At 39.5% G+C, this 22,971-nt stretch overlaps 1 protein-coding gene across 1 annotated transcript in view; it reads left to right on the plus strand.

Moving 5' to 3' along the window:
* Positions 1–18,202, plus strand: part of LOC5575968 — a 38,975-nt gene extending 20,773 nt beyond the window's left edge. Inside the window, exons 4-5 of the mRNA XM_021839006.1 lie at positions 16,341–16,496; positions 16,556–18,202. Coding sequence (XP_021694698.1) covers positions 16,341–16,496; positions 16,556–16,881 — 482 coding nt within the window. The 3' untranslated portion in view covers positions 16,882–18,202. The remainder of the gene's footprint in view (positions 1–16,340; positions 16,497–16,555) is intronic.
* Positions 18,203–22,971: the final 4,769 nt, after the last annotated feature.

The following is a 22,971-nucleotide window of genomic DNA, read 5'->3' on the forward strand; positions in this document are numbered from 1 at the left end:
ATCGGTGTAATAACCCCATCTCTCTCCAAAGAATCTAAATGCTCAATGACTTTGTCCCGCAATCTAAGCGGTACTCCATATGCTTTTCTAAAAATCGGCTTATCGTCTTTCAAAACAAGATCTCCTTCATACTCAACTATTGGAGTTGAAAAATCCCCATCAAAAACTGATGAAAACTTACTTTTCAACTCATCAACCACATGTTCCTCATCAATCTTGTGAATGTTTTCGTTCTGAATTCCTGAGTTCGAAAAAATGTTTCGCCATCCTTCATAAAAGCAATCCAACCAGGTGCGACCCATCAATGGCATGAAATCGTTTTCACACCTAAGCACTATCATGCACAGTTGCTGCCTACGACCTTTCAGATGAACTGGTACGCTTATTTTGCCCAAAACTTTCAATCTTTTGCCATCAATTACTGCCAGTTTCTTGTTGCATGGTGAGAGTTTGATGTGTTTAAAGTTCCTTAGAAACAGTTCTTCGGAAATAACGGTCTCTGCTGAGCCGCAGTCAATTTCCATCGTCAAAACACTTTTCTCAACCGAAACCTCCACATAACAAGCTTCATTTATGCGATTGATCGAGGAAATCATCATGCAAGGCAAATCCTCATCGTCTTCGTCATCAGTGTAAACGGGCCTTTTAAAATTTCCACTTCCACTTGTGGTAGCACTAGTGGATTTCTTCGGCGATCCTAGGAACTTGACATCTGCTGAACGCTGCCCTCTACCATGCAGCTTATAACAAAACTTCCGTGTGTGGCCCGTCTTTTTGCAAAAAGAGCAGGAATATGTCGGTTTTTCTGAATCATATCTCCGGTCCCCATATCTTCTTTGCTTATGCCTTGGCGAAAATGAAACACTGCGATTACCGCTCTTACTCCTACCACGATATCTTTGTTTCGAGCGAGAACGTACCTCCTTTCTTCCTAAACGAGCAACTATGGAAGTATTTTGATCATCGTCATCTTTCAAAACACTTGTTCTAAAATTGGAAATCTCATGATTCAGTATGAGCTTCTCCGCTCTTGCAGCAGACAAATCATCCTCATCACACAAGCGCTTCTGAATATCTCGGTTGTATACTCCTATCACTAGAAGATCTCGGATTGCCCTATCTTTAAAGGTACCAAACCCACATTGTTCGGCTAGAACCTTTACCGCGATCACAAAATCCTCAGACTTCTCATTTCTTCCCTGTCTTCTACTCCAAAACTTGTAACTATTTATCACCTCCGAATCACATTTGTCGAACCTCTTTTTTAGTTGCTCAGTAATCTGCTGATAAGATAGGGTTTTAACGTCTTGACCGGGAAAAAGTTTTTTGATTTCAGAAAAAACCGTTACACCACACACGGCTAAAAAGGATGTCTTGTATCGTTCTTCAGGCACATTGTTATTAAGAAATACATATTCAAGCTGCTCAATGTATTGCGCAAACGGAATTGAATTTGGCAAATATGGCTCAATGGTTGTTGACACCGACATTCTTTATTGAAAATAAAACAAAACAAAAGCACAAATCAAACTACAATCATGCGCGTTCGCAATAAAATATCAATATAAAAACTTCCAAAATATTGAACAAAAACAAAGTCACGTACCTTGACACCGAAGTACTTCACCTTGGGAGAATATTGTGGCGGATACAAACAGCATGCAGGAGAAAAAAACCACGGCAAACACCGGCTTGTGGTATTACATCAAGTATTAAACAGCCTCCAACAGCAGCAGCTAGCAGGCACCAACGGAACTTAATCACAGACGTCGCACAAAACGATGTTTTTGAAACAGCTGATCCTTTTCTTTGTGTTGCCCGAAAACAAATGAAACAATGCACCTGAGGATGCACCGTTTTCTCGTTCACGTACAAAATGCTGCACCGCGCTGTCTGCCTCGCTACCCGAGTCGTTGCCTGCTACTATGTAGTAGTGTGTATGGTGGTTTGTTCGGTACGACTGGTAACTCAACTGCTCGATTTGTTTTCCTACCACTCACACATGTAGCAACGGATTAGTGAGTGAACTTCGTCCGTCGTAAATGATCAGTGAAATCGACGAACTCACTCTCGCAACGACCCGTCAGACGGAATAGCTACACAGAAAAAAAAAAACAAAATGGTGAAAATTAAAAATAAGATAAAACAAGCAAAAAATGCTGCTGGAAAATTCAATTTCTCTTAAAAAATATCCACAATTCGTTTGTTTAAATGATTGATAGTCGTTGAAAACACAAAACAATGCTTTTTGACACAATTAAAAACTCTTTCACTATCACTTTTGTTTTATCGGTTGTAATTTCGCACCTCTTTGAAAGTCAAACAAAAAGCAAAGAACAAAAGGACTACAAACAATATAAAAAATGCACTTCAAAATGACGCTTTGTCCGCCGAAAATCTCCTAGCTCTTCCCAGGGAAAAAAAAACTTACTTGACTCTGGGAATGTAGGGCGAAACACTTTTAGCACTAAAACGATTCACTGTCGCAAAAATCACTTTTTTTTTACCGTACTTACTCCTCGTCGCCAGCTGTAATAACTACAAAGCGGACTGAATCGAGGTGGAAACCAAAAAGTATACGTTTTAAGAGGTAGACTTATATAGAGTTTCGGTGATACTGTAATTAAAAGGTTTCAGGAAACACGTCTGCTTCAGTTTGCGTACAGATAACTTCTGATCTTGTATTTCTGTTCTGTTTCATAGCACAGCATTCCTATTCCTTTTTCTCTCTTAAACGATAAGCTCTCTTTCGAATATGCACTAACACAACAAATATGTGTTTGACCTTTTATTCTCCAATAAGCCATTTTACGAAGCCTGGTCAAATGACAGGAGACCTGGGATTTTTCAATCATCGGCGTCAGTTTTCGCGATGATGATGGTTGATGACTGTGCGCATTTCTAGCGTAGCTTTTCATCCAGGCGAAAACTTAAATGGAGAAAAATTATTAAAATATTTCTGATCACAAAAGTGCTTTTTTATATGCAATATGGGTAACAAAGAGGTAGCTGATACAATAACTAGGTGTAATGTTGCAGTAACGAACATTTTTGGATCTCATTTTTGTCATTTTCTCCATGTCCTCGTTTGGTAAGATGAGGCGTTATTGAAAATCACCCTGAATTTAATCCCAGCTCTCCTGTCAATTGACGCCGTTGCGGCGATCAGCTGTTCCGAAACGTAAAATGGCTCATTGCGAAAAAGTTCGCTTTGTTGTTTTGATCTAACTGACAGCAGCACAAAAGCCGCACAAAAATACACTCTGAAGGTGTTCCAGGCAGAAGGCTATAAATCATACTCTAATACTCCGCCTTACTTTATGCTCCCAGGCCGATTGCCGAGTGAAGACGCCGAAACGGTCCCGGACTCACCAGTTTCTGCACCAGCTTCTTCACGAAGTTATGTTTAACATCTATGTATTTCAGCTTACTCCGATTCTTTGGCTTTTCCATGACTTTGATGGATTGATTATCTTCGAAGTTAAAATCGGCACCTTGATGTGGAATCCTAGTTCTTTCAGAAGCCGAACGATCCATATATCTTCGCATGTCGCTTCGTAGAGTTCCACCAGCTCTGCCTCGGTGGATGACAGTGACACAATCCGCTGTTTACGTGTTGCCCATGTTGTAGTATTGTGCTCTGCAAGATAAATCCACGTAATGCGATTATCTGAAAATCACCAAATGTTTCAGATTTAGCAAATTTGAAACATTTGCGTCCTTGAAGAACGAAAACATCCAAGGCTACTTGAATTTTGACGTTGCGTTTGAATTGCGCACATATCTTATGCGCGTTACCACCGCCGCTGGATGTGGATTTAAAACGAGCGCAGCAATACATCCGAACATCTCAAACAAGTAGCCTAAAACGGATCACCGATCAGCAATGTTGTTAGCCTAATCGGCATTGCAAAATACCACCAACTGGGGCGCGCTATCATTGCCCTTTGATTTCAGTCCAACATCCACCGTACCCTTTACATATCGCAGCACACGTTTCTGAGAAGCCCAATGTTGCTCGGTGGGACAGCTTTAGGATTGGCTAAAAAAAATATTAGTTGCTGACAGGTCTCGACGGGTGGCCAGCGTCACATACATCAGACAGCCAATCAACTCCCTGTACGGCTGACCATGCTGAGGGTCGTGGGTTCGAATCCCGCTGGTCGAGGATCTTTTCGTAAAGGAAATTTTCTCGATTCCCAGGGCATAGAGTATCTTCGTACCTGCCACACGATTATACACATGCACAAATGGTCAATCGGCAAAGAAAGCTCTCAGTTAATAACTGTGGAAGTGCTCATAAAGAACACTAATCTGAGAAGCAGGCTTTGTCCCAGTTGGGACGTAACACCAGATAGAAGAAGAAGAAGACGGCTAGGATTCCTTTCCTTTTTCCAGTCGAAGCCGGTTCTCCATTGGTGCGGAACTCGATTTGCCGTCAGACATATCAAATCGGGCTAACAGGTCCAGCAGATATCTCTGTTGACTAATCCATAGAACTCCCCCTTCGACATCCCTTTCAATCTTCATTCCGAGGAAGCTCGTTACCTCTCCGGAATCTGTCATTTCGAACTCCTTCGACAACGATCTCTTCACAAACACTGGTCAGCATTCGTACGTTTAAATCCCAGCTTCGTGATAAATCGATGGAATCGATCGTTCCACGCCTTCGATGCCGAGAGATCGATTCAATAGGCAAACAAGTCCTTCGCCACGCTCGATCCCCTCAGGCTGAACCATGAATATCGCTTCGGTCAGATCTCCATTGAGGAACGCTGTCCGAACGTCCTTTTGACAGATCAGCATCCGTTCTTGATTGACTAATGCGAGCATCATTCTTAGCGTGTCCATCTTAGAGACCGGTAAGTAGGTCTCGGTGTAGTCGAATCCGAATGGTTGGCTAAAGCCGCGCGAAACCAACCGAGCCTTGTATCGGTCTGGTTCCCAGCCTTCTCCTGGTTTGATACGAAACACCCACTTGCACGTGATGGACTTTCTCCCTTCCGGCAGTTTGGTGAGCGGCTACGTTGGCTTCTTCAATTCGGCCACGGTGCTTGGGAAGTTTGCCGCATACTCCATGGCACCTAGTGCGAAGCCGCTGAACGTCATGTCTTTGTGCCACCCCGGTGGCTTTCGGCTTCGACCAGACGACTCCTCCACATGAACTGGAACCACTTCCTCTTTTTCACCGAAACTGTCGAAAACCTCGGACTCCTCATTGCTTTCCTCGCCATCCTGATCCGGAACTTTCTCAACATTACCGCCACCAGACAGTTCGGGCTCCTCTTCAAAATGATCACCATCATCGTCAGCCTAAGCGTTCGCATCCACTCGAATCCGGGCCGTTTTCACCAGTTTTGCTGGCTTCTACTCAATACTGCCGGCTTACACGCTTTCGTCGATAGCAACGTCGCGAACCGTTACGATTCGCAGCTGATGGTGATCCCAAATGCTGTAGCCATTTATGCCGTATACGACGAACAAATCTTTCTAAGTTTTCTCGTCGAGTTTCCTTCGAAACCTCGGGCTTCCGTTTTTCCCACATCTCTTCACCAAGGGCAGTAGCAGGACTCCTGTTGGTAAGGAACGCAGCGGTCTGTACCGCCTCTCCTCCATGGGCGTAAATAGCCATCAGACTTGAGGGGGGCCACGGCCCCTTTCTCATGAGAGATAAAAGTCATAAGGGATTTAGATAACTTAACAATGCTTGTTTCGATAATATTTGTGAACCGAGTCGCGTACTTTCATACAGAGGTGGATCAAAACCTAAAAATCGCTAAAAACCGATTGATCAACTTTCTTAGATACCAAATGTCACTTTCATCTTTAAATCTATTTTATCGTTTTATATTGCCAAGATGATGATTTCAACCCAATCTAATGATATCGAATAGAATACAAGAATTAAAAAAACAGACTATAATCGGGATTTACCTTTCCATTTAGATTTGAACTAGAACTTTTTCAAAGTTATAAAACAAGATAAAGATTTAAATGTATCAGTTCAATTAAGGTTCAAGATCAATGTGAAAATCAAACCTTTTGAAGCAGACAAGTTAAAAAAAAACCTAGCCTTTGAAAAAAAAATAACGCTTGCTAGTTTGAAAATATGGATTATTGTTGCTCAGAATTTCTGTAGCGAACGATTCATTTCTCTAAACCTCATGAAACCAAAATTTGAACACAGGATTGAATAATATCTTTTTAGAGTTAAAAACTTTAAAACCTAAACCTGCTTGGCTAACATCATATTGAAGAATTGAAAGGTTTTTTTGTATTCAAATAAAGCTGTTGTCAGCAAATTCGTACGATAACAGTTGTTTGAAGAAAGCAGGATGGAAAACAATAGCAGTTGAAAAGAAAAATTGCCCAAAGCCCAAAAAAAGCAGTTTTTTGCAAAACTAAGTGAAAATGTGAAAAGTTTGTAACTTTTTTTGCACGATCAGCCAAATTTCGTTAAATTTCGTGTGAATTTGGGGTAATTTGTGAATTTCTCTGTAAGCTTATATGACTTGAACTTATGCCCCGCTGATTCAAACTTTTGCCACACTATGGGCCAAAAATTGATTCCAAGCAATTATGTAGCAATCAATACACCTCAAAGCATCCTTATGATGCCTAAAAACGGCCTTACATAAATAATAAAAGAAGATTTTATCCTTATTCATTTCCATGCAATGAAAGTTTGACCAAAAATTTTATTTTTTGCGTTAAAAAACAACGAATAGCCATAATTTTTCCAAATCTCAATCTATCCTTGAACACTATGGTTTTTATTAGCTTTGATTTGAATCGAGCTAGAAATCTTAAAAACAAAATCTTGTCTCACTCGCACTTTTGTCCCAGTCTCTCTAGTAATGTTTAATTTTGGTCTTAAAATATAAATGTACGACTGAGAAATACATATTGACTATAAATCGTGAGCTCATGCTTGGAAAACAATAAGTTTTCATACAATAGATTGACATAGATGTTAGTAAAGGTCGTCTAACAAACGGCTGCTTCATTGGACTTGGTAAAATAAGCAAACTGAGCCAAGACAAATTTAAGAATGTATTTTGATTTTACACGTATAAAATTCTAATGTCTAATCTAGAGTTGTTCATACTTGCAATAAAAACATATAAAAAACAATGCAGTACATCATCGATATCTCCTCATTATTCTAGAAACAAGTTTTTTCTATTTTTCTTACAAATAACAGAAATTGTACATGAATGCATATATATTTAAAACGAAAAAAAAAATCTCTGAACCGAATTGATGTGAGGACGGACCTAGTGTAGTCTAACCGCTAACCGTACACATCGAGGACCTGGGATCGAAGCCCACCCCGGTGATAGTCACTTATGACTAAACAAGTTATAGCTGTTGGTCTCGAGATGAACTAGCCCAGGGTTAAGGTGATTATAAAACGAAGCCAAACTTTGAATTTTCAAGTGCACAAGACGAAAGAATCAGACAACAGTTCGCGTTGAAAACCAATCAGCTTGCTCGCTTGCTGGTGGTGACCTGGAAGGGAGGCACCGATACTACACACGAAATATAGAACAATTTCTATTTGAACTGCAAGATAACTCCAGCTTGCCAACAACAATCAAGGCAGGCTTGGGAAAAATCGCTAGTTTTGTTTTGTTGTGTACTTTCGATTTTTCCTGACAAACATGGAAAAAGGGCCACAGTTTTCTATGCACTAAATATTCATTTTTATTGGAAAAAGTAAAACGATGCGTTTTTCAATGCTTTATATTCAATCCGATTGAAAGGTGCTCACGTGACATTACTTGCATTGTGTGCATGAATTGATTTTCATTCGATTTTTGTCACTTATGATTAAATGCGAAAATGTGTTTTAATCAGTTACGCGCTTTTTCCATGTTAGTCCAATGTTTGAGATCTGGGCTCACAGTGACAGTTCCTGACAGCGGAATCCCGGCTCACTATGACGTACAGAAATTTTGTATTGGTTTCTCCCTCCCAGGTGGTAACCAATGGGATAGATTTTCAACGCGGAGCGCTGTTTGGTTCTCAAGTCTTGTGCTCTTGAAAATTTGAGGTGTGGCTTCGTTCTATAATCACCTTAAAAATCTCGTTTACAAAGACAAAAAAAGAATTGAAATAATTTCCATATAACCTACGTAAGACGCCAAAAAATGTTGCGTAAGAAAAAATAATAAAAAAAGTCATATTATAAACACATATAGAAAAATTAAAAGCGTGTCTAAAATTATTATTATTATAGCTTTATTAAGGAGATTTTCAGCCCTAGGCTGGATACCAACGTGTCTAAAAACAATCTTCAGTATGAACTAGGTTTTACGCTTGTTCTACAGAAACACATAGTAACATGGTCTTATTATTTTTTCAATCTGACCACTTCAGATCATTTTTGTTAATTGAAAATTGAAAAAAAAATGTTGCGAAATCTACGCCTTTACACGGTTTGATGTTGTTTTTTATACGAATCCGCCACTATCTTACTATACGTAAAGGAATTTCAATGTTAACAGTTTAGCTGTCACTATTGAATGCAACTGCTTCACTGTCGTCAACTTACTAGCAGTTCATATCTGTTCCCGACGTTTTGTAGACAAATACATCGAATGACTAATAAATTTTAATATGAAACATTTAAAGGTTCGCGAAAAATGTGAAGAAACTATAGTTCGCTTGCTGCACCATTGTTTATTTTTGAGATTTTTTTTTGTAAAATTTTACCATAATTCTCATACACAAACATTTCCTAGTAGCAACGATTCATTCTAGATAATTGATCACAAAATATCGCAGCTAGTTTTAAAATATGAAGAGACTTTGGTTTTCTAATTAATAATACCACTACAAATAGATCAAGCCAGTTCTGCTAATTCTAAAACATGCTTCAATGAATTTCAAAATCGGGAAAGGGCAAAAAGGAAACAGTATGGCACTATGTGACGTTTTAAAATTACATATTGCTATTGCCTGTCAAACAATGATCATCCAGAAATTTATATTCAAAATGCATTTAACGCGTTTAATTTCATAAGTGCATGTTTTGTACTAAAAACTAGTTTTAACTATATTCTCATTTCTTCTCCATTTTATTTCGGGGGGGCCAAGCCCATGATTCGGGGGGCCAGGCCCCCCCTGGCCCCTCCCTGTTTACGCCAATGCTCTCCTCCGAACAAACGATCGACTCCAGAATCAAACAGAAAAGAGCGAGCTTTCTCCTCCAACATTCGATTCATAGGCTCCGCTACGCCGTTCTGTACCGGCGTATATGGATACGTGTACTTCATTTTAATGCTCTTGTCCTTGCAGAACAAACGCAACTCCTTGCTTACATATTCAGTGTTGCCAGTTATTCTGCTGAATATTTATGGGGTGCTGAATACACTCGAAAGTGTATTCACTCAAAGTTCAAATACAATATACCTTAGATTCGTTCGTCGGTGGCACACATGAACCTTGAAGCGCTGTCAAGATTGCTGCTATCTTATTTTGCTACGCTGGAGCCAGTAAAGTATTCAGCACTTCCATCGACTCTGTTCCCAGGAAGTTTTTTAAGTTTCTCTTAAATTTCATCCGCAATCACGTAAATATCCCAAGCATGTCTAAAATCCGCAAAATCCTCCGGCATTTTTTTGCTGCGCAAATTCAAAATCTCCGGCGGATGCACCCCGTAGGCCATTATTACTGCTGGCTGTTGTCGTACTTCCTCTGGCTTACCTGCAGTACGAGGTGGAGGAGGAATCACGAAAACTGCTCACCGTGAACACTCATCGTGGCCTTTTCCACGATGCCCCCTGGAGCCAAGTCGGCACCCAGCGCTTTCCAGCGCATCATCGACAGCATGGTGGCCGGCAAACCTGGAGTCAAGCCATACCTGGATGACATCCTCATCGCTGGTCGCACCAAGCTGGAACACGATCGCAATCTCCACGCCGTTCTCGAGCGTATTCGTGAGTATGGTTTTCACTTACGTCTCAAAAAATGACGTTTCGCACTCTCCCAGATTCTCCTCTACGATCTGCTTCTTACCCACTACGACTCTTCCAAGGAGATCATTGTCGCAACAGATGCATCGAAGTAGGTCTTGGTGAAGGCAATCGATCATGCCTCTCGATCACTGACACCAGCAGAGACGAACTACGGCCAATTGGAAAAGCAAGCATTGGCCCTATTTTTCGCGATCACTCGTTTCCACAAAATGCTCTACGGACGCCACTTTCTTCTACGGACCGACCATCAACCACTCCTCAAGGTTTTCGGTCCAAAGAAGGGGATTCCGGTATACACAGCAAACCGCTTGCAACGCTGGGCCTTGACACTCCTGCTGTACGACTTCGACATGAAGCACGTTTCGACAACGAACTTCGGCTACGCAGATTTCCTGTCCCGACTGATGTCAGCACAACGCAGACCAGATGAAGATTACGTGATTGCGGCCGTGCACGTCGAATCCGAAGCAAAAGCAGTTCTCGATGACACCGGCAGTAACCTTCCAGTCACGCACCAGATGATAGTGGCTGAAACGCGAAAAGATCCAGTTCTCCAGCAAGTGGTGAATTTTCTTCAAGAGGGTTGTGTAGTAGATATAGGTTATTTACATGACTGATAAGAGAATTGGAAAAACATCATGACAAAACATGTCTAGAAACTGTTAAGCGTGTCTGGCTTTAAATGGAGACATGCTATAAAAAAAGAGAACGAAAGAGATACGGTTAAAAAAGGAGCGAAATGGTTATCGGTGAAGCAAAGAATTGTATTCTTGACGATGGTGTTCATTTTTAAAGTAATTAACGGTTTATTGCCTCGATATTTGTGTGATCGAATTGAAAGAGGAAGTGACATTCATAGATATAATACTAGAAACGCGACTGAATTAAGAACACCACAGTTTTTGTACGGTGCTTCACAAAACTCTTTGTTTTTTAAAGGAATAAATGTTTTCAATTCGATGCCTATACACATCAAACATGCTGCAACTCTATCACAGTTTAAGAGACTATGTATTTCACACGTCAAAGCTGCCTTCTGAACAGCTACATGTTAACTTTTTTGTACTTGACTAATACTGTATTTTGACGAAGTTTTGACTAACGGATATTTTGTATTGACTATATTGTAAAATATGTTTAATAATTATTGGGGCACTAATAAACTACGATGTTCGCCTCGATGATGATGATGGATTTTTTATATATTGACGTAGTTATAGTTTATTCCTTTTTATGTGTAGTCTACGGAGGTTTGAGTCCCGCGCGCGGTACACAGGTATAAACGACTGTTTGATTACTTATCATTTGAATTGACAATTTAGGCTGTTGGTGGATGCCATGCATTAGTAGTAAGTTTTCTGGTTGAATGTCGGAAATTTCTTGAAAATTGAAATGTTTCCGATAGTTTTGACATCATCGGCGGGGTTATCAATTCTGGCAATGTTTTGGATTTTGTTGAACTTTCTTGATCACTATTAAAACTTATGAAAAGTGTGGTTGAGACCAACAGATTTTTTTACCATTTTTTTTTTGCTGTATAGTATGGGAACTTGTAATGTTGTTTATATCTGTTGATATAATCAGACCGTTTATTGTTTGCAAATCTGGTTAACATTGATCATAATTAATTATCTTAAAGATATATCGTCTCGCTCAAACCTTTGTAGGGGTATGTGGTGGGACCATCATCATCATCATCATCATAACACATTGGAATGCTTAATTTTTTTAATGAATTAATTTCTACTTTCTACACTATGGGGCCTATTTTGTAATTCGAGCAGATTTATGTGACTCGTCTGTAGTCATTGTCGATCAAAGTAAGCATGCATATTTCAGATGTCACCCATCGACTCCCATAGTAATTCAGTCACTCTATGTGACAACTGTCGAAAAATTCGAGTGACAGAGTCGTGTCGAGCAAAATTTTTGGTCGACAATGACTCCAGTCGAGTCATTTTGATCGACTCAACTTATAAAATAGGTCCCTATGTGTCTTAAAAATGTTCGACTATCCTCACAACATCGTTAACCATGTTTCGAAATATTTTTCAAATCTTTCCAATACTGTTTTTTAACCTTTTCTCTAATATTTTTGACACGATGTTTTGAATCAAGGTACAATATTTTTTTCTTACAATCAATTACAGTTAACTCTCCCTTACTCGATAATCCGTATCTCGATATCGAGTTAGTGAACCATAGTAAAAGTTGGTTTTCATGGCTAACTCGATGGTTCCTTGGATCGCAGTTGCACTGGTTTTGTGTTCTGTAACTCGATACCTCCCTAACTCGATGGTCCCTTCAATAACGAGTTAGGGAGAGATGACTGTATTTAAAAAAGGAACTAATATTTCATTCTTTAAAAAATCGACAAAAATAATAATAAATAAGGTAGAGATACATGCTTCTACATGTGTGGCTTCGTTAAATTTCACCTTACGCTTCACACTTAGAATAAATCACAAATTTCTGTGCAATTTCACCGAATATTGATGTTTAATTTCATCGATCAATCCATGAATTTTCCAGCTTCAGCTGTCAAAAGTATTGAATAATTCGGAGATATTTTACGAGTTTCCGGTGATTTCTTCTTCTGAATAGCGAGAACAAAATTAGACATGAAGTCCAATATATTTATATAAATATACAAAAAACAAAAACTTTAGTAGAATTCGTAATTATAAATACGCCGGCCACACCTTATGATTTCACAGATTTTCAGTGTAAATTTCGGTATATGGTAAATAGATTGATTTTCATCGAGCTTCATGTCAGTTTCACAAACTTTTGTAATATTTTAGCTTTCACCGAATTTTTGACAGTTATGTAGAAACCACTGTTGTTCCACAGAAAAATCTGTTGAATCATATTTCACAGATTTTTCTTTCATTCTAAGTGTGTTGTTTGCTTTGGAGAACTCTTTACTTTCATGAAGAAAAGATCAAAAGATTAGAAATTGAGTTGAAATATCTTCAATTAGCTATATCAAAAACCGAGAAAATGTTGGCGATTGTACCGGGAAAACCGGGGAAAAAGCGGGAATTTCAAAATGAAAATATGGTGGCCACCCTGTAGAGGAAGTGCAATCTCCTGTCGCAATCACCGCGAAGCTCTCATTTCCACTGGTCTTCCGACGTCGGCCTCACTCGACTGGTTGTCCTGACGAAGGTACGTGGGGAACATGCATTGTGTAACAGAATCAAAACGTAGAAGAAATCCAAACCGCATTAATGACCGCGCCAAGTGGAGAATTTCTAAGCCGTTCCGGACGTGAATTAAGACTTCCCCGATGGCTCTCTTCTTACGACTTCTTCTAAGAGGGGGAGATGTGGCAGGCCTAGCCTTATTTGAAATCATCTTAGTAGGCCGTGAATGCAAATTAGAAAATTAAGGGGACACGGGAGACCGTGTTTTTTTCCTATCCTTCGTCTCACTCTAACAATAATTATCAAAACTTTGTGGAAGCAAATCTCGAGTTTTAGTGAACCGATGAAGCTGAAAATTTATCGGGTTGTGCACTACATATATAGAATCATAGTGACACATTTTCGCATCTATATATGGAGTGGTTCTTGGGATTTGCTTCTTGAAATGGAAAGGTTGATTATGATGACGTCCCGTGCGGCCTTAATTGTCATTAGTTAACCAACCACCAACCAAGCAAGTTCACTAAAACATTAGCTCGTACCAACATCGTCTTTTCCTTGATAACGACTTTTGGCCTTGGTTACGGCTATAACACTCTGCAATCGATTCCTCTGAATCTCCGCAAAAGATACCCCCGAATCACCGGAAGAGTTGCTCCGAAACTCCAGAAGATTCCCCAGAATCTCCGGAGTTCTGAGAATCTAGCCGATTCCCTTCCGAGAATCTGAAAGAATTCCGCTCCGAAAGTCCGAAAGTATTTCGCTCCGGGAATTTGTAAGATTCCGCTCCGGGAATCAGGATGATTCTGCTCCGGGAAGCTGGAAGATTCTGCTCCAAGAATCTAGCAAAAAGCGGTCCGGGAATATAGAAGATTCCACTCCGGGAATATGAAACTGTGATATTTCGCTCCGGAAATATGGAAGATTCCGCTTCAGGAATCTGGAAGATTCCGTTCCGGGATTTTGGAAGATTCCGCTTCTGGGATCTCCAAGATTCTGCTCCGGGAGTCTGGAACATTCCGCTCCAGCAATCTGGAACTATCCGCGATCGTTGAAGATTCGGCTCCGGGAATGTGGAAAATTTCGCTGTGGAAATCTGGAAGATTCCGTTCCAGAAATCTGGAACATTTTGCTTTGGGAATTGTAGGGAATAGATGTAATAATTAGGGACAATGGAAATTCGCGGCAAAATTTCAGAAATTTCGCGGGTGACCCAGGCAATTAAATCAAAATTTCGCGGCTTTGTCGCGGTCCCATAGTTTTGACCATATTTAACATGCAAACGCATGTTTACAATGGCAATATTCTTTATATGTGTAAACTTAACGGAATTTTATTACATTTTTTTTTTTTCATTTTCCAAATTTAGATTATACCGTGATGCATCAATACCCGGACGCTTAAGACGAGCCATATACTTAAACACTATTTTCAACATGCTCTAGTTCAGTTTTTCAAAAATTTTGCTTCGAAACTAACAAATCGAGATCTAAGTTTGATTATAGTAGCATATTTTGTAGTGTTTATTACGATTTATTTACCAAAACCGTTGAATTTAAATTGTTCGTCGTGTTTTTAAATCCGGACAGGTGTTCAATCATGGTTTCAATAACCGGACACGCTGGAATCGAAATCCGGACATTTGTATTATTAGCACATTTACAAGGAATTTGTAGTATATATTGACCAAAACCCTGCAAATTCATGCTTATTTAACCTCTATCTTGTAATTTCTATCTCGATAAAATAAAAATAAAGCGCAAACCACTTCGCTAAACTTGATTTTAATTATCTGAATCTGTTTTGCTATATGACTTCGACTGCCTTGTAGTAATACAAGGAAAATCCACAGATATTTCACTTTATTCCACTTTTTGTGCACTATTTATACCTTATGTAATATGCAATTATGTTTCTTCTCTATTTAAAGTTTGAACACAGTTTCTTCTCAATAACATAGAGTGTAATCACTATTCGTCCGGAATTGAAAACAGTGGTTCTAACTCCCGGACAGTCATTTATTCACATAAAATAACACAAGTTTGTAATTTTTCTGACATCCTTGAAGCCCTTTACTGCGATGTATAAAGTAGAGCACAATATCAACGTAAAATAACACATTTTTCTTATATTTTAATGTTTAAAGTTTGATCACACGTTAGCTACTCATTTTGATATGGACTTGTGGATTGATGAACAACGACCGCTGATGGGGACAAGCTTGTCATTTTTATTACTTTTTGTTTTATTACAAGGATTACTAGATTGATTTTAAAGGGAATTGGATACCCAATAACTCATTTTATCAGAGAGATATAAAATTTATATTATATTAAAATAAAATAACAGTGAAATCCATGATTATTATCTGAGTGTCCGAATATTGGTCCCGTCCGGGTTTCGATGCATCACGGTAACTTTAATATTATATTATCGATGCAAAATTTAAAACACAACAAGAAAACCAGAAAACCATCCAACTTGAAACTAAATGATTAGAACATTTTTGATGGAACCTCGAATTAAAAATGAATTACCCATTTTCATAAGCAAATATCCTAATTTTAAATTCTCTAAATTTAACAAATTTCGCGGCATTTCGCGGGATTTTCGGAATTTCGCGGCTAAGGCCAAATTTCGCGGATTTCGCGGCTTCCGCGAAATCGCGAATTTCCATTGTCTTTAGTAATAATGTATAAAAAAACATTTTTACATCTATTCCCTACAGGAATCTGGAAGCTTCTGCTTCGAGTATCTGGAAGAATTGGCTCCTGGAATCTGGAGGATTCAGTTCCAGAAATTTGGAAGATTCAATTCAAGGAATCTATAAAATTACACTCCGGGGATCTGGAAGGTTCCGCTCCGGGAATCTATAGCTGCTCAATATTTGGAGATTCCATTGCGATAGAATTTCATAATTATTCAATCTTCTTCACACTTAAACGGTTTCGCCGAGAACCCAACAGCTGATATCTCGGTAATAATTTGACGATTCTCGGTAAAACTTTTACCGAGATCTCGGTAAACGTTTACCGAATCTCGGTAACGTTCGCCGAGATGTCGGCAAAAAATTCGGATTGCCGAAATCTCGGTAAAATAAGTACCGAAATTCGGCGTTAAAAATTACCGAATTCTCAGCTGTTGGGTTCTCGGCGAAAAATTTTACTGAGGTCGGTGAAATAATTTAAGTGTGTTGTTCTTCTCGTAGGTGTCGCCATGATCGCCAGCGGTTCAGCAGACTATTCCGACACCGAGCAGCATCCGGAGGCCCACCCAGACGGAGGCAGCATTCCCGAAGAAGAGCTTGACATCGGTCTGATAGTGGCTGGAGTGTTCATCACCATCCTCGGATTCGTCTTGCTTGGTAGGTATTGATCGTTTCCTATTCGCGTTCGCGTTCATCGATATCCTTTTTTCCGGTAGGTCTCTACATCAAGGTGGCCGACTGGCGCCGGCACTGCGTCTGCCCGTGCACCCTGTCCAAGAAGCAGGGCCTGGCTCGGCAGCTCCAAGGCAACAGCGGCGGTCAAATCCTGGCGCTGAACCCCAGCACCGATCCGTTGGTGTCGCACACGCAGTACGCTCCGGTTTCGGAGATCCCGACGCGCCAGGAGGACGAAGAGCGGCGGAACCTGATGCCGGACAACAAGGACTCGTGCCTTAGCAGCGCCGAGGAATCCGACCGGATGCTGGACCCGGATCCGAGGATCGTCCTCCGGCCTATTGGAGGAACTGTGGAGGATGCCTAGGGCCAAGAGACCGGGGACGATGACGATGACGACGACGACGATTGGTAAAGAGACTGGGAACGGGGAACGAACGATGGGAGCTTGAGTTGCGTTCGCGATTTGTTGCATCTCTGAAACGAAAGCTTCAACTTCTTTCTAGCGCACGAACATAGGCTTTCGTCATCGCTTATTGGACTTAGGACTTTTACAGAGTGACACACACAAACACTTTTAACGCTGCGATGAGATTATATTCTTTGGAAGAGAAGTGGTTTTTTAAATGGACGACAAGAGCGAGTGACGATCGTCAGGTCAAAAATGTCATGACATTTTATTTTTTCGACGGCTTGACGACAATTAGCGATCTCACTCATACACGCAGACACACTGACTGACATCAAGAAACGAATCGAAACTGTGGTTAGTGACTGAATCGAATTATCAAACAAGAGTGTGCGAGGCTCCAGACAAGTTGGATTTGACAAAGAACACAATGTACAACTTTTTTATAATTTTACACTTTTCACTTTTATCGCAGAGCACGCGTCCTTCTAGCTTTTACATCACTGTATTCTTTTTGGAAAACCCCCTTTGGGCGCCGGAGAAGCTACAGTTCCTTAGAGGAAATCGTTTTACTTCTCTTGTAGTGAAGCACTTTTTGTCCGATTTTTATAAGAGATACGTAAGAAGATTCTTATTCCGTCCAAGCTTGTACTTCGGTTTTGAGGTTAGATCCAGTGTTTACCCTACTTTAGATTACGTAACAGTATTTATCTCTCAATATTCCATCCACCATTTTCTGCAGACGAAAATGCTTTGTAGAGAGACTGTAGCTTCCCGCCGAGTGTCGTCCACCCAAACACTATTTAACTATATGTATTAGTCTAATTTTTAGTTTAGTGAAACTAAACGCATTTACTTGAACTTAGTTTTTAGCAAGATAGATGCCCAAGTGCATTGAACACTATAGAAGAAATATGGTATGTATTTACGTTAACGAAAGTACTTAACAAAGCATTTGTCATTCGTTTCGCCGTACAAAAAAGAGCAAGAAGAAAAAAATGTGCAATTAGATGTATTTCGTTTCCCATACGGTTATCTCATCACCTCACTCATCGCAATCTGTTCATCACATGAGAGGCAAAAGTCAAAATTTCTTCTGCTAGAGCAGAATCTCTGAAAAACAATTCGGTACCTGGTCCATGGTTCACTTATATTTTACGTTTGTGTTTGGTTACATATCTGAAGTAGAAGAAGGAGGAAAACATTCGAATAATTAGAAATTTAAGGCTAAGTGGCACGTTAAAGTTGGCATCGAAAACTGGGATAACACTAAAAGATGGTAGAAATTTAGGAGTTAACTTGATGATGAAGGAGAAGAAGATCAAAACTATTTGAACACATGCACCGAACATGTCGAGGTTAAGAAGACAAAAAAACAGTGAAAAACTATTGGTAATAAAAACTAATATAGAAATGTCATTTGTTAAGTGAAAAATAAAGTTGAGAAATCCATTAGTAAAGGTTTCGACGTTCACAAGTTTGAAGTTATCAACATCGTTGAAATCTTCATGTACGTTGGAAGCAATCACTACCTGCGAATAGTGTCTAATAACTCCAACAACTCTGTGCAGACGATTCGAATGAAGATGAACTTTCAGAGGCTTTGAAAATTATTCCAAGGGATCTGAAAGAGATTCCAATGAATTCCGACAAACAAGTGGAAGAGAATCCAAAGAATCTCTGAGATATTTTTAAACGAATCTCTGGAAGAGATTCCAATAAACATTCCAAATACTTTCAAAAAAATAAAACAATTGGTGGTCAAGTTGGGGCATTTTGATTGCATAGAGATCATTTTAGGTTTAGTTTAGTAGTTACGGTATTGACTGTCTAACGAAAAACTGGCGACGATCGACGCGCCATCATACTTCATATAACGGAGGGACGGAGAACTAACTTGTAGGTGATGTTTTCGCAATTTGGAGGTTCAAATCACCTCCAAATACTAGCGATTTTGCGGTGGGATGTTGACGTTTGATCACGAATTGGATTCCGGAATTTAAAGTAATATTTCTAAGAGACATCTTATAGCACACGCAGGGAAAATGTCGCACTTGTACTACACGGAAAAACTCACATTCCTCGGTAATTTCACTGTGCATCTCCCATCCCCCATTTTTATCATCTCGGCCCATGGCTGCTCAAAACTTCCAACGGGCTTTGTCAGTAAATCCGTTTTCATATTTTTCGACGCACTATAAATCAGGATTCGTGATCAAACGTCAACATCCCACCGCAAAATCGCTAGTGTTTGGAGGTGATTTTAACCTCCAAATTGCGAAATCATCACCTCCAAGTTAGTTCTAATACCCTCCGTTATATGAATTATGGTGGCGCGTCGATCGTCGCAAGTTTCTCGTTAAACAGTCAATAGCTATTGACTGTTTAACGAGAAACTTGCGCCGATCGACGCGCCATCATATTTCATATAACGGAGGGTATTAGAACTAACTTGGAGGTGATGATTTCGCAATTTGGAGGTTAAAATCACCTCCAAACACTAGCGATTTTGCGGTGGGATATTGACGTTTGATCACGAATCCCGTTCTCCATAAGCTCCCGAGTGAAGTGCATCCGGGTATCAATGTGTTTTGACCTTCGTGACTGACGTTCCGTTTTTACGATGTTTATGCAGCTTACGTTGTCTTCAAACACCACCATCCTTTTTGCTTGCAGTTGATATCTTCCAAGAGACGGCGGACCCAAATCAACTCCTTACACGCTTACACTCTCCCAAGAGGGCCGTGTACTGCACTTCCTTACTCGAAATGGAGACACTCGTTTGCTTTCGGCTAGCCCATGATATTGTAGCCTCACCTGATCTGAAGAGGTATCCGGTATTCGACTTCCGGTCGGTGACATCACTACTCCAGTCAGCATCGCTGAAACTGTATAAATCCAACGATGTCGTCCGATCGGACTTCAAAAACGACTTATAATTACTCGTCTTCAGCAAGTATCTTACCATTTTCTTAAGCTCCATCCAGTCAACCACGCTAACGCTTTTGCTCAAAATTAAGACGCTGGCGGCCATCTGCAATATTTTGAATGAACGTTTCCTGCTCCAGAGCAAAATATCCATTTTTGTTCTTCGTTACACGAATTCCCAAATACTGGTTCATCGCTCCAAGCGACGACAGCTTGATCTTCCTCTGCAGCTCTCGTTCAATCTTGATGATTTCCGCCTCGTTGATGCTCACAATGATCATCCACGTATATTAGCAGGAAGATGTTCTCTCTTCGCGACGAAGAATCCGTGTACAGGCAAGGATCAGCCTGCGCCTTGATAAATCCCTTGCTCATCAAAATCTTGTCGATCGTATCATGCCAAATTTTGGCGGCTTGCTTAACCTTCCTTGTGCATTGGGGTCATTTTTGGCCAATCGGCACGGTAAAAGACCTGTAACTTTGTATAGAAAAGAGATAGAAATCTGAAATTTTCTGACCTTTCCTAACTTTTGTAAACGAACATTTTCGTGCTAAAATGAGTTTTCAGCGACCTCTGGGAGCGGCGCTACAAAAAAAGTAACACATTATGCATTAAGGGTCAAAAATGACCCATGACTTTGAAACGCTCTTAAAAATCCATTTTTGAACCAATTTTCATTCTTTTAGCTTTAAATGAAAGATATGGAACTCTAGAATGGAACTCTGGACATTTCTTGTAAGTATGGCCATTCTGGACACAAGGGCACCTAGAACCTGTTTCAGAAGGAACTGGTCCATACCATATTCAGAAGTTTATATGCATGTATGGTAAAATTTTAATGATTATTAGTTATGATGTACAAGAGGACCAAGAGAACCAACAATTTAGTTTGTCCGGATGTGGTCGGAATATTTCGGAACCGGTCCGGTAGGGTGTGATGTGGACATTTTTTGACCATCATACAGTTCCATCATGCGACAGCTCAAAATTCATGATTTTTCATCCAGATCTAAGAGCCAATGCCGAATACCATACATAAATTTCGTCTTCTTCTTTCTGGCGTTACGTCCCAATCGGAACAAAGCCTGCTTCTCAGCTTTGTGTTCTTATGATCACTTTTACAATTTTCAACTGAGAGCCTTCTTTGTCAACTGGCCATTTTTGCATGTGTATATTGTGTGACGAGTACGAAGGTTTGATACTCCGGTTTTATACTCTGGGAAGTCGAAAAAATGTCCAACACGAAAAAATTTTCGACCGCTATGTCCCTCATTTTAGTCTTGCAAAAAAGCTGCACATCAACTGCTACGGTTATCTGAGTCCCCTCACCATACATTTTTATATCCAAATACTCGGAGCCGTATCATGAATTTCAGAAAATTCTGGATTGTTTATTCATATATGATTTACGTGTTAGAAACATTCGAATTTTTCCAAAACTGTGCATCAATTGCCTTATCCTACTATTGCCACCGAGGTTATAACTTATATCAGAAGTATTCATTCTTACTTCTCATTATCACGAGTCAATTCATTGCATAGTTAGTACCTAAGATGCAAGATAATATTTGTATGTTCAAAAAAAAAAAAAAAAACAATTGGGTCGACCGGGAATCGAACTCACTATCAGCATCACGCAGCAATACTGGCGCCTCTAACCACAAGGCCACGGTTTCCACAAATACGTCAAAGGTGAGCAATCTGGTTAGGAGTCGAAGGAGCATACTGAAAACAATCTCATTCGTATTCTTTTTGCTGGCAAGAGTGTATCGAGTGTTATAGTTCTCGAGAAAAATTAACCGCTGATAAATTGACGGGAAAACAACTACAAACTGTGAGTAATATATTAGTCTTCCAAATAAAACCTAAATAAACTTTTTATCAAACTAATCGTACATACTAAATGGAAACGCTACAAGTGAATTCGAGCTACACAAATTGTGATGAAATGTTCGCGAAAACATTGCTCCAAATATATTCTGGTTTCAAACATGCTATGAAAAATATAACTCCTATGTTTATAGAACTGAAGGTTATGTTATTTTCGAAAAGTTATAAAACTAAAAACGTCAGCCGGTATCGTCACAATTATTAAAAATTCCTGAGAAATTTTCTTTGAAAACATCCATACCTAAATCAAAAAGATGCTTCATGAATAACAATTTTGCTTATTGTAAACATGCAAAACGAAAGATAACCTCACCTAATAGCTGGTTAGGAATAAGGCCTCAAATATTACACAGTGTAACAACGATAACGCTCTTGCGTGTCGCAAGGGTTAAACTATGTGTGTCTAGTAAATTTTGAGTTATTCGATACCGCTCTCAGAAATGTTCCAGCACGTCACAACTTTGATCTTATCCACTAAGCATTCAGAATAGAACTTACACTTGCACGTAGTTTGATCTGAATTACACGATTGAAATGCGATAATATCGATCTTTTTAACTTTCTAGCACTCTTCATACAAAATTATTCGTTTTTTCCATATGGCAAGATTCAATAATTTTCCAAAGCATCAAAAATAACTATTGAACATCGAAAGTATTATGAACTTCGTTGATAAGTATTGTTAAACACATAAAGTTTGATATCTATGATTAAGAAAGCAAATAAATCGCTATAAAACTTTGTAAACATGCATGCAAGCTAGCTGAAATCGTTAAATGATGCATTTGTAACAGCTTATATATCGAAAACTGAACGTCCAACAATAGACTCAGCATTTTTAAATTAACCCCTCTACTAGCAGCTTCATTTTTCACCACAAAAAATATTCAAATCGCAATTACTTTTTTTTGTATTTCAATATGTTTGCACCATTTTTTTACAAGTTACCAAAAAACTCTTCAATCTTTAGGATTAGTGTCAGTTTTAACCGTTGCTCACTTGGATCCGGAGCCGTAACCCACGTAAATATTTCAGGCATGTTACGCTATTCGCATTTCGAAACGATTATTTGATGAGAGCCTGTTGTGAAAAAATTAAGCCAAATGGTACAACTGATTTTAATTTATGAGAATTTATGTTTTTGGTACCACTCCGGTCGGAAAACATCTTGAAAACTTCAAAAAACATCGTATTGTAATTTTCAGATATCTTGAAGACAACTCAACCGA

This window comes from Aedes aegypti, chromosome 1 (genome assembly GCF_002204515.2).
Source record: "Aedes aegypti strain LVP_AGWG chromosome 1, AaegL5.0 Primary Assembly, whole genome shotgun sequence".
Classification (NCBI taxonomy): Eukaryota; Metazoa; Arthropoda; class Insecta; order Diptera; family Culicidae; genus Aedes; species Aedes aegypti.